The sequence below is a fragment of the Garra rufa genome, chromosome 2, assembly GCF_049309525.1.
Source record: "Garra rufa chromosome 2, GarRuf1.0, whole genome shotgun sequence".
Lineage (NCBI taxonomy): Eukaryota > Metazoa > Chordata > Actinopteri > Cypriniformes > Cyprinidae > Garra > Garra rufa.
The window spans coordinates 15,538,532-15,552,300 of record NC_133362.1 but is presented as its reverse complement, the minus strand read 5'-3'; the positions used below and the strand labels follow the sequence as shown (position 1 = coordinate 15,552,300).

At 34.8% G+C, this 13,769-nt stretch overlaps 2 protein-coding genes across 6 annotated transcripts in view; one reads left to right on the top strand and one right to left on the bottom strand.

The window, feature by feature from the left end:
* map4k5 (mitogen-activated protein kinase kinase kinase kinase 5) overlaps window positions 1-9,259 on the bottom strand; it is a 32,551-nt gene extending 23,292 nt beyond the window's left edge. For 3 of the 5 annotated variants that reach the window (XM_073833744.1, XM_073833745.1, XM_073833746.1), the window contains exon 1: window positions 9,205-9,258. The gene's annotated coding sequence lies outside the window, so the exon portion shown is untranslated. Of the gene's footprint in view, window positions 1-9,204 lie in introns of all 5 variants that reach the window. The other 2 variants (XM_073833747.1, XM_073833748.1) reach the window with 1 other exon arrangement.
* A 740-nt stretch (window positions 9,260-9,999) lies between these two features.
* The window catches only part of LOC141325868 (nesprin-2-like), an 84,274-nt gene continuing 80,504 nt past the window's right edge, over window positions 10,000-13,769 (top strand). The window contains exon 1 of the mRNA XM_073834595.1: window positions 10,000-10,026. Coding sequence (XP_073690696.1) covers window positions 10,000-10,026 — 27 coding nt within the window. The remainder of the gene's footprint in view (window positions 10,027-13,769) is intronic.

Here is a 13,769-nt window from a genome sequence, read left to right as displayed (position 1 = left end):
CTCACTGCTTTGTATATAATTCTTGAGAAATAGTGAAAGGATACACTGATGAAGGCAGATAGCCAAAAAGTGTTATATGGTTTTTATTCCCTGCTCTAACTCAATAAATATTGTGCAGACTGCAGAAATTAAAGACACATAAAGCTATGACTTTTACAAGTACCCTATTTGAGAGACATAACATTTTTGCATTTAAAAACCTGCCGTTCAAAAGTTTAGGATTAGTACAATTTTGAAAGTGTTTAAGCAAGTCTCTTAGGCTCCTCATTCTGCAATCAAAATTCTGCAATCAGAAAAAAACAGCAATATTGTGAAATATTATTACAATTTAAAACAATGGTTTTCTATTTTAATATACTATAAAATATAATTTATTCCTGTGATGCAAAGCTGAATTTTTAGCATCAGTACTCCAGTCTTCAGTGTTACATGATCCTTCAGAAATAATCTGAATATGCTGATTTCTTATTATTAGCATGTTGTGTTGCTTAATATTTTTTTGGAACCTGTTATTATTTTTTCAGGATTCTTTGATGAATAAAAAGTTAAAAAGAACAGCATTTTTAAAAAATAGAAATATTTTCTAACAATATAAGCCTTTATAATCACTTTTTATCAATTTAACACATCCTTGCTAAATTAAACATGGTTTGTACAGTAGTACTTTTATGATTTCCAAGGACTTCAAACTGAGATCTCACTTATCAAACAATGTCTTTCAAATTTCTAAAATGTATAAATGGATAACCACATAAAAAAGTAACCACAAATTAACCTTGTTTTTCCTACAATAACCACAGTTTAACCATGGTATTTGTAGTAAAACTGTAGTTATACATAAAAACAGTTACTTCACTTTTACTTCAGTAAAACTGCAGCTCATTTTCTAAAAGGATTTGTGTATTTGTGTATACTTTCATTAATTTTTCTTTGTTTTTGTTTTTTTGAAACTGTAAGGCCTTAATAATTTTTTTCTACTGTTTAACAAAAAAAAAGAAGTCAGAAAAAAGATTTGCAAACCCGTTTCTGTCCTGAACCGAATCAAATGATTCAGGATCTGTGCTTCGAAGCTCCAATCTGAATCAAAAGATTTGCAAACCCATACCAAAGTCTCAATCTGAATCAAAAGATTTGCGATCCATGCTTCAAAGTTCTGAATCAAAAGGTTTGCAAACCCGCTCCAAAGTTCAGATCTGAATCAATTGATTCACAAGCTATCCTTTCAGATCAGGACCCTGAGCGTGGATCGTGAATCAAATCAAACAAATCAATAAATCCGCGAAATGATTCACAAACCCACTCTGAAGTTCCGATCTGAATTAAATGATTCACAATACACGCAAAGTCTGATCTAAATTAAAAGATATGTGCTTATTGAAAAAATTCAACACTTAGAAGATAAAATACTCCAAGGCACTCATAAAATAAAAAGTCTGGATCCTGAAGAAGGCTGTGAAGTCGAAAGGCATATATCTAAACTTTTTTTAATGATTTAGCCCAGTCAATTAAAGGCTTTTTATTTTACGAGTGCCTTGGAGTATTTCATCTTCTCAGTTTGATATTTACCTCCAAATATCCAACCATTGACTACGTGAAGAGACCAGCATTCTTGGCCCTTGTTGTTTTGTCAAAATTAAACACTTGTTTCACACATACATTGTCTTTTAATAATTCAAGCACTTTTCAATTACCTCTTCAGGAATATTGCTATTTCCAAGGGTTTTCAAAGCCTTAAAATTACGAAAAGTCAAATTCAAGTACTTCAAGCACCTCGTTAGGGCTGTCGCGGTTAAGGAATTTCCCTTGCGGTAATTTTGAGTGGCTCAGTAGCGCGGTATGCGGTATTACCGCCATATATATATATGTATATATATAAAATTGTGTGTAGGCTGTTACAATGTAAGGTGTAAGGTCGTATTCAGAAATCAATCAACCGAAACCAAATCGCGTTGATACATGAAGTGAAGTAAACAGTACTTACATAGAAACCTAGCCAGAAAGAAATGCAAATTTTGAAGAAAAATGTCAGACATACTTTTAGAGGCTTTGCATCTGAAATCTTCGTATACAACAGTTAGCGCGCACCCGATCGAGTCTGACTGGACAAGAGACTTTCTGTCAGTATTTCACCTGCGTGTTTTAGGTGAGCTGTCAGTCACTGCAGTTTCATTGTTACACCACAAGATGGAGGCAAGAGACTATCTTTGAGTAAGTCTTTAAACCGTTCATTCAACTGCACGTTCAAAAACGCTTATTTATTCAAAGAGAGACGTAATGAAAAACGATGTTGAAATCATTTTAACTTTAATCGCCACTTTTAAAGGCTCAGCTGACCAGCAGAGCATCGATGTTAAGACAGAGATTTCACTTTCCTTGGTCATGACAAGCTAGTTCCACATACATACCCGACTCGATCTGAAAGACAGACGCAGGTAATCGCACAAGCTCAGTCGATCTCTCTCTCATTCGCTGTCTGTTTAGGCTTGTTAAGTGCACATCTACTGAGCCTCATAATAAACACATTATGTTATCATTACTAACTTATTACTAATTTAATATTCAGCACACAGGCATTAAGTGAGAAAGGCAAATCCTTAGGAAAAAAGAAAACAGGCAAATATCGCGGTTGCTGCGGTTGTTGCATTCCTCTGCGGTTATGCACGTCAATAGCGCGGTATTGCGATATTGCGGTTATCGCGACAGCCCTACACCTCGTACGAACCCTGTATAAAATACTTTTTATTTTATACCAGTATAAAATTCTTTCAAAAACAATTTACTGACCCCAATTTTAGTTTATATTGTTACAAAACCGTTCTATTTGAAAAAAAAAATGCTGTTCATTTTAACTCTTCATTCATTAAAGAATCCTGAAAAATGTATCACGTTTCAAAAAAATACTAAGCAGCAACAACTGTTTCCAACATTGATAATAAATCAGCATATAAGAATGATTTCTGAAAGATCATGTGACACTGAATACTAGAGTAATGATGCTGAAAATTCAACTTTGCATCACAGGAATAAATTGAATTCTAAAATATATTGACATCAAATCGATTTTTCGATATATAGTTTTTTTTAAATGTAGTTGATTCAAAATCGATTCTCAAAGGCCACGTATCGATTTTTTCGATATTTATTGACACAAGCATTAAACATAAGATTTACGTTAATCTTATTACTAGTCTAATCCACTAGGTGTCATCCCCTTATTTACCTTGCGCTATGTTACAACGGAGAGTCCGTTATTCATTCATTGCTTAAAATGGTGAATTCAGGTGAGTTCCCGATATCAACCACATCTTGTAATCTTATGTTCACTGTTAATTTTTTAGAAATGTAGGATTTGTATTAAATCTATATTCATTCATATTGCCAAATCAAGAATTGAAATCGAGAATTGAAATCGAATCGAATTAAGAACTTGAAAATCAAAATTGAATCGAATCGGAACATCTGAATCAATACCCAGCCCTACTTACTAAACATTGTAATAATATTTTACAATATTACATTTTTTCTGTCTTTTTGATTAAATAAATGCATCCGTGATGAGCATAAGAAACATATTTTAAAATTGTACTAATCCCAAACTTTTTGAATGGCAGTATGTGATTTAAAAAAAATTATAATAAAAACTTGAATCTGAAATACAGACAATCCATATAAATCCACATTCACTGTATTCTAAAATCTCAAGTCGAATACTTATATGTATGTATCATGATGTGAAACACAAAAGAAGAACAAAGATGCTGTCCGACGAATTCACACACCTCAAACTTCACAGCCTGCTTCGTTAAAGGAGTGACTCACACACCTTTATGTTTTAAACAGCTTTCATTCATTTGTGTGACTCAAAGACCAGGCATTTTTGCCCAAGCACATGATCTGTTTATGACTTAATGGCTGTGGTACAGTAAATACTGCATTTCTTCCTGCAGGTGGGGCTGTTTCCTATACATAACAATTAATCATCCGGATACTCTCAGAATCAGTTGATCTGTTTATGACAGCTGAAAATCTCATCACTTATGAAATTCACACAAACATTACAGTATAAAAAGAAAATATAAATATGATGGAGAAATGTGTCCTTTCCTAAGGTGAAATATGAAATACTAGATATTTCAGTAAAAAGATTAGATCATAAAATCTGACTTTTAAAACAAAGACAAAGACAGAGATAGTGTAGTTTCCTAAAACAACTTTTCTCTATGTTGTATAACCTCAACCCTGCAATGGATCTTAACCGGCTGTAGCCACTTCTCTATTCTGCCACAGACCTTTACTTAGAAACTCACACAAACAAAACACAACCACCTCTGTTTCACACGACTCCAATACAGAAAAAATAACATCGTGGTCAGAACAGTAATGTTTTGAAGGAGCAATCAGTCACACTTTTGAATCTACCACCTCATCCCCGGGACATCTGCAGCATCACAGCGTATGTGTGCGGCAAACAAGATTCAGCACAGCTATGAAGTCAAGCCTACCAGCTCTGACCACTTCCTCTCCACTCAAGACAAACAGGCCATGCCCAAGAGTATGTGTCTGTGAGATAATGTGAGTCTGTGTGTGTCAAAGACAGCAGCAGGGCCTGAGGGTTTGTCTGCTGAAAGCTGAACTCAGGCAGCTTCCTCTGAGCTTGATGCACTTCTCAGAAAACAAGCTGTTAGTATTTAGTAGTGTCAGCTGTAATAAATCAAGCTAGCTATGGCTAAATCTATCCCCTTTTGCTACAACCATCCAGCTCCAAGATCTTTTGGACTGGAATTCCCACATACAAAAAAACTAATTGCAATCTGGAGGAGGATATGCAGTGAGATTTTCACTGTAATTTAACATCATTATAAAGCCATTAAAATTGATCGACGTTCTGTACAAATATTACAAATGTCTTGACTGAATTCACAAGTATATCTTAATATATTTAAAACTGTGATTTATTCCTGTGATGGCAAAGCTGAATTTTCAGCATCATTAATCCAGTCTACAGTGTCACATGATCCTTCAGAAATCATTCTAACATGCTAAAGAAATATATTTTGGTTATGCTGCTTAACAATTGTTTTCAAGATTGATGATGAATGGAATGTTCAAAACAACAGCATTGATTTGAAATATAAATTGTAACGATCTAAAAGTCTTTCCAATCACTTTTAAGCATTCTGAATACATTTATTCATTTCTTTAAAAAATAGTTTGAACTTTGAACAGTAAAGCATCTTACAGTATAATTACAGCATAATATGTGTGGTTTGTCTTCAAGGGAGACAATTACATATAGGATTGTGTGGTTTCCAAACAATTTGTTTGTCATTTTTTTAATTGTCTTGTACACCAAAGCTGTCAGACTGGGGAGAAATGCATAAGGAAGTTATTTAGGTAAACTCTAACTATTGGTGTAACAATGTGAAACATTTGGTACAAACTTAAAACTTGATAAACGGCTTGTGTTAAAAAGCCTAACTTATCTTGAGAGATTCATATGCAACTAAATGTTTTGTGATATTTATGGAATCTCATTTCTGCCACTGAATTAAAAAGGTAATTGGGAGTTTATCTCAAAATTCTTACTTAATATCTTGTATTTCTGAATTTATAACACAATTGTGCGTTTATATCTTACATTTCTGAGAAAAAAAGTCATTGTGAGGGTCTCGTAATTAGGACATATAACTCGCAATTGCGAGTTATTATCTGACAATTCTGAGAAAAATTTGAATTGCAAGTTTAGATCTCGTATTTCTGACTTCATAACTCACAATTGCGAGTTTATAGCTTACAATTCTGAGAACAAAGTCATGATTGTAAGTTTCTCGTATTTCTGACTTTATAATAGTAATATAAGAGATATAAACTTGCAGTTCTGACTTTTTTTTCTCAGAATTGTGTGACAAACTCGCAGTTGTGAGTTATAAAGTTAGTATTGTTTAATATAAACTCGCAATTGCCGGGGGAAAAATCTGAATTGCATTCTGAGAAATTACATTCTGTGAATTTATATCTTGCAATTCTGACTTTATAACACGCTATTGAGAGTTCTGAAACAAATCTTACAATGGCCTAATCCTGTTTTAGCCTAAGCCCTGTCTGTGAAACCAGGCCTATAACTCGCAATTGCGAGTTTATATCATGCAATTTTGAGATTAAAAAAAAAACTCATAACTGAGTTTCCCCTAATTCTGATGTATAACTCGCAATTGCAAATGTATATCTTACCATTCTGAGAAAAAAGTCATAATTGTGAGTTTACCTCGCAATTGCGAGTTCATATCTTACAATCCTGAGAAAAGTCAGTTTATCTCTCGTATTTCTTACTTTATTACTCACAAATGCGAGTTTATATCTTACAATTCTAAAAAAAATAAAATTTTAGTTTCTCTTGTAGTTCCATAGATATTAGACTGAAACTAGTATCAACTATCTAATATATTGGAGTTTATGTCACAGAGCAACGAGAGGCTGCAAGAACAGCCCATAAAATGCTTTAGGAACCTAACCCTTGTTCTAAATCTATGGCAGAGAAATTAGCCAACTGTTCGTGATAAATTTAGAAATGAAAGTAACAGCAAATGGATCTCAAAATAAAAGTCCACCAGAGGGGAAAACATTATTTCATCTTATTTAAAACTAATGACTCCATTATAATTAGTCTTTGCATATTTTACAGTTGGGATTCACATTTAACATTTCCAAAAAACCACCCATCCGCTCTCAGCAGTGGAACAAGAGCCCAGACTTCCACAGTACAAAATGCTCTTGACAGACATCACACTGGTTAGAAACAGTTGCTAAGCATCGACTGGATCGTTTAGAGGGGGTGGAGTGTAAAAAAGCCAATGAACAAACTTACATCAACAAAAGTGTTTTAGCTCAAGCGAAGTTGTTTTTTTTTGTCCTTTCCTGCACCAGGGTAAGAGTGTGACTAGTGCAACAAAAGTTGTGAATACAGTCAGCTTCTCAGTTCTCCATAACCTACCGTTTGCGGTCACGCACAATTCTACACAAACACACACAGACACACACACAGACACACACACAGACACACACACAGACACACACACAGACACACACACACACACACACACACACACACACACAAACAGCAGCTGATGAGCTTCTTTTAAAGGCGACTGCTAAACATACAAGAACAAGTCAGCGTTCTAAAAAAGGCAAAAGCACACAAGAGCTCACACCTGCTTTCCAGGTGGATATCAGATGCTGCCTATTCTTCACGCACACTTTGTCCAGATGTTCTGGTGCCTCCCTTTTCAACAACTTCAGATGTTCAGATATTTCACATGACACTGAATCACTAACAAAAAACAGTAAATGACATAACCAACCGAAGGAATTCAATTGAAATGAATCATGTGATCTGAAACTATCTGAAAAAAAATGCACACGTCATTCAGTTTACCCTCAGTACTGTAAAAGCACAATCAGAGTCTATTGAGACAGATAGAGATTGTTACGTTAGAATTCAAGCAATCAGACAGAATCTAAGGAAGCTTGTGTAACTTAATTCTCTTTAAAGACTTCTCAATCCAAACCAATTACTCTGTGAGGGATAAAAAAAAACAGTAAAATGATTGATAAGTCTAGTGATAAGGAATGTCAAAGATTTTACATTTTTAAAGCAACCGCCCAAGCAAAAACAGTCAGTGGGTTGAGGCAAATGTTTAGGTGAATTTACTTTTCCCCCTATATGGTTGTGTCTTCATATCCTGTTTTGTGGTTTTATACAAGACACACTTGCGAAACAATTCAAAAGTCTCAAACAGGGGTGTCCAAACCTGTTCCTGGAGGGCCACTGCCTTGCAGTGTTTAGCTCCAACCCTAATTAAACACACCTGAACCAGCTAATCAAGGTTTTCAGACTGACTAGAAACTGACAGGCAGGTATGTTGAAGCTGGTTGAAGCTAAACTCTGCAGGATGCTGGCCCTCCAGGAGCAGGATTAGACACCTCTGGTCTCCAAAATGTGACCAGCTTTTGGGGAGGTGGTGCCAGGTGCTGGGCAGCCAACGTTACTTTTTTCCCCTGGTACTTTAGCCTACTTTGCGTAATAACAAAAACATTCAAATTTCAACATTTTGAACAATAGGGCTCTACAATCTTTTCCTTTTTTCAGAAATTCTTTTGTGTTTTAATTTTTCTGATAATCAAATGAAAGCATAAACATTTATTTATTTTTAATCAAATGAAAAATAAACACTAGGTCTATAAAAGCTAATGTTTTTTTTTTTGTGCAGAGAAAAGTCTAATTTGCCTAGTTGTAGCCAATATACTTTGATGAAAAGTTGATGAAAATGTATAAATAAACAAATAAATAAGCTTTTGATTGATGTATGGGTTATAGGACGATATTTGGCCGAGATACAATTACTTGAAAATCTGGAATCTGAGGGTGCAAAAAATCTAAATATTGAGAAAATCACCTTTAAAGTCCAAATAAAGTTCCTAACAATGCAAATGTACATATCTTCATTAAACATGATCTTTCTTTACCCAATATCCTAATGATTTTTGGCATTATAAAAACCCTGATCATTTTGACCCACACAATGCATACCCATAGTTCTGTGGTTGTCAATTTGATGATCACACAAAGCTATATCATTATTTTGTTTTTATTTCGATCAACTGTGCAGCCCTATAGCTGACCATCCTATATTAATAAATACATTTTAACATAAACACTCAATGTAAGACTGAAATAAAATTTTCTGACTTTACCCATGGTTAGACCACTTTACTTAGTACTTCCAATGACAATGTTTGTTTCTTTTCATCTGACTCTTAATGATTTAAGTCATCTCTTGGGATATTTTGAAGTCAAAGCCATGAGAGCATGAGAACGGAACAGCTTTTACACAAGTGGGAAAATGACAGTTTTGTCCATAATTCAATGCTATAACTTGCAAATACATTATGTCAATTATGAACTAGATGCAATTAGACAAGTTCGTGAGCTACAACCAAAGACCAATTCCAAGCAAGGAAAATCCCCGCATAACTCTTCACACTCACTGATGAGATGTGCTAGCATTTATTTACATCGACCTAAACAACCATTAATTTCTTCTTTCTTTCTCCACTGGTAAAAACAAAACAGGATGTGTCAAATGAGCTACACCACAGACTTTACACCACACCTCCTTGAGCACAACAGAATGGCTTCATACTCACCGGGCTCAAGTTTGATGATCTTCACTGCTGCAAGCTCTCCAGTGGAGATGTTGCGAGCCTGCAGAACACAAACACAAGGAGGGAAGAGTGAATCAAAAAGGAGAGAGCGAGAATATTTTCCGATCAAAACACTGGAATGTGAGCGTGTAAGTGAGAACCCTGTCTCTGATGGAAACAGTCTCATCGTTTCCAAATGGAAGTAGGATGACAGCCATCAAATCACATAAGCACACACAGAATAGAGACTTGTTATTTTAGGGTTTGCACACTTTTCAGCCAGTGAATTTTCTTGACATTTCTATGAATGTTTAATGATTACTGGATAGGGATTTTTTTTTTTTTGTTAACTTCGTAGAGACACACAAAGACAAATTTCAAATTCGTCATACAAATCTCTACAACGTATGATCTAATGCATTTCCATGCCTTCTCCAGATCCAGAAATCACCATTTTCAAAATTCAAAGACATTTCTGTGACCGTGTGAACTCTGTAGCTCACCATATAACCCGCAGGTGTGATTTAGCAGTTCATAAAAAGTGTTTATCTTAAGTCTCAGATAAACAGGCAAAGTATGATTGTGTGTGTAAATGTGAGACAAGAGTAACAAGACATCTACATCTGAAGGAGAAAAACAAGTGTTTGGGAGGAAGTTACGTGTGGCCTGAGCCTCAGTGAGCCCACCACATGTACCACCAATTTCTGTCCATGCCGTCAATCGATAACACACAACAAAGTGAACTGGTATGACTGTTTTGTGCTATCTTTACTGTACTGCAAAACACACAGTAGCACCATGGCAGCTATCAGTTATCTGAACCAGGTAACCACATTACGATTACCAGGCAGGCAAGATTGCGGTAATCGTAGGCCTAAATCATAATGATTACAGTTAAGTAATCTTAATACAATTTTAAACTATATATTGTAACCCAATTATGACTCAGAATACAATTCCTAAACTAGGTTGTGACCAGTAAACCAGCCCATTTTGATCTGTAAACTAGGGCTGTCCCTAACGATTATTTTGGTAATCGAGTAATCTATCGATTATTCTGACCATTAATCGAGTAATCAGATAATTATAATTCTTTTAAAATTGTCTAAGCCAGGGGTCACCACACTCGGTCCTGGAAGGCCCTACAGAGTTTAGCTCCAACCCTAATCAAACACACCTGAACCAGCTAATCAAGGTCTTAATAGGTATACTTGAAACTTCCAAGCAGCTGTGTTGAGGCAAGTTGGAGCTAAACTCTGCAGGACACCGGCCCTCCAGGATCAAGTTTGGTGACCCTTGGTCTAAGCAAACAACAGGCTTGAAAATTACTTAATATAGACTAAAAAACATTTCTTTTAAATGTCCACTTAATCTTTAATATTTGGCCATTACTTTACTTCAGAAATGCTATAGCCACTGTATTTTCTTGAATATGTGGACATCAACGTGTAAACTTACAGTGAGGGTTTGAGCTTTTTTTTTTAATTCACAATGAACAGTTAGCGTATTAAGATTTTCTTATGTGTTTGCGTAGGTTTATAAAAGGTTTACCTTACAAATCTGATGAAATGGCACACGTTGCATTCCCAGATAAACGTTATAATAAACCCAAACTCACAGCAATACACAGAGATGCAGTTTGAGATGCTCCATACATGTAATAAATGATAACAGTTTGTGTGGAGCAGCATTTACTGTGAACGGCACCATTCTAAGATGCACATACATAATCTACACGCATGTATATAATTAAAGCATTTATTAAACCTGCATTGCATATATTTATTTATTGAAGCATAGCATGAATTCACAATAGCATTATGCTTAAATATGGGTTTAATATATCATGCAGCCTATAAAACGGTCTAATAAAGCATTTAATTGATTCTCGTCCATGAAATGTGCCAGTTCCGGTATTTTGCCGGTTACTCGACACAGACAAAAGGCAATCAAGGATTTTTTTAAATCGAGCACTTGAAATGAATCGAGCAATCGTGACAACCCTACTGAACAATATATTGAATATTCACAACATATTTCTGCTGACAACAGATTAAGCAAAATTGTGAAAAAAACAGATTTTTTAATTAGGGGTCGACCGATATGTGTGTGTTTTTTAGGGTACGGATTATGACAGATCAAGCAGACCAATAACCAATACATGTCTGGTGTAAAACAAAAATTATTGTAAAAAGAATAACAAGGGCTCTGATGAAAAACTTTGTCAATGCTTTTAAGTTATTTCATCGGCAAATCTTTTTTGAAAATTACCAATACCGATAACCATAAAAATACTTAATGTCGGCACCGATAATCAGGCAAGCCAATAATCGGTCAACCCCTAAATTTAATTCAAACTTTCTATTTTGATACATCAGTTCAAGATATCACTTTTCATTATTTAAAAAAACCATACTGCTGTAAAAATTGCTGTTTATTAGTATGCACTTTTGTATTTAGGGCTCTATAAAATCTGCATATTTTTCTCTAAATTGTAATTTATTTTTCTCCAAATTGTTTCCCAATTGTAATTAAAAAAGCTAAAAACCCTAACCCTAATCAATTAAATTTGTGAACAAAAAATGTTCTTAAAAAAGCAAAAAGTAGTGTAGAAAACATGTCTTTGTTTGCTTTTGGCATGGTGACTGGTTAAAATGATGGCTTTTAAAAGTGAATCAGTATTTAAAAACAAGCACATAATGAGCTATTAAAGATAATAAGAACAGGAAAAAATGACATACAGTTATAATTGAGATATAATAGTTTTAGGTGTATCATTCAGCTTTCAGTAAACAGTAACCTTAGGACACTAATGTAATCAGCGGATCAATGCTAAACCCTCAGATCATCCACATAACCAGCAGCCACACACCCAGCCAGGAAGTGTGTCCAGTGAACAATAACAGAAGCAGTGAATGTAATACAGTCAATGTAATACACCCCCCCCCCCCACCCCCACACTCCTGCACTCTGCTGAATGAATGGAAACTACAACATTCACCAGATTTCCAAGCACTTCCAGACCGCCGGCTACATCTAAATTCCTAGGGGACAATGTGTGTGTATGTGTGTTTAGTCTCCAAATAAAAAATTAAACACTCATGTTGCATTCAGACTCAAGCCAAATGCAAGTTAATAAATCTTTGATCAAAGTTTCCATGAGATCAAGTATAATTTTTTTTTTTATTGAATCTCTTGAGCATAATTCAGAATGAGAACTCACAGATCCCAAATGCCCTTTTCATTTTCAAATATTTATTTCTACTGCATTTCTAAGCAAAAACTTATGAGCAAAACTCCCAAAGATGAATTTTGTGTTTTTAGCTGGGATAAACCAAGAAATAGATTTTAAAAAAAATTTCTCAAGGGTTGTGTTTGCATGTGTAAAAACCATGCCACTAAAATAGTGAGTAGTGAGTGGTTGCGTGGGTATTTCTATGCGGTTGCTGAAGTGTTCTAGTTGGTTTGAGTAAAAAAAATGCGCAGGATTGCTTAGAAAAGCAATAACACACACCTCAACAAGCACAATTTGAGGTTTCAAATAAGAATATAGCGCAAACAATGAACTTCAATTTTAAGGATTTTAGTATGAGCAACATACTCTTGATAACCGATATATATGTCCAGTGTAAAAATGAAAATTAATGTAAATATTAAGAATAACAAGGGCTCTGACGAAAAACTTTCTGTCAATGCTTTTAACTTATTTTATTAGCAAAACTTTTTTGGAAATGACCAATACCGATAACCATAAAAATACTTCATATCGGTGCCGATAATCGGTTGACCCCTAAATTTAATTCAAACTGTCTATTTCGATAAATCATTTCTACTGTATTTCTAAGCAAAAACTTATGAGAAAACTCCCAGAGATGAATTCAGTGTTTTTAGCCGAAATAAACCAAGAAATAGATTTCAACATTTTCTCAAGAGTTGCGTTTGCATGTGTAAAAACCATGCCGTGTAACCAACCGTGTAAAAGCAATAACACACACCTCAACAAGCATGATTTGAGGTTTCATATAAGACTTTAGCACAAACAATGAACTTCAATATTAAGGATTATAGTATGACCAACAGTAATAATAATATAGATGCTTGTCACTAACTGCATCACCTAATATTCAATTTCCTAAAGGTTTCTATCAGATTTTTTTTTTTTTCAACCATACAAGACTGGTTAGGAGGAGTGTTCCCTAGGTCTATTTACATAATAAAGTTCGAACCAAACAGTTCTTTTCAAGGAAACATCAACCACATATGTCATTAATACACTGAAAACTTATTCTTCTCACAGAAGCTGCTACCGAGACACTTTCTGACCTTATATGGCCTTTTTCTCTTGAGGGATTTGGAAAGGCAGCAAATGAACACATGCCGGGATAATACACGGTCAGGAATGGGTCTCTTACATTCAGAGCTTTAAATCAACGCAGGACATATTCCATGGCTTTGGCACACTTTAAAAACATTATTAATTTGTCTTGATACTGCTTATATCATTATCCCGTCATATGCAAATGGAGACCAGGAGCCTAAGGCTGATGTCTCCTGGCAAAAATCCAGAC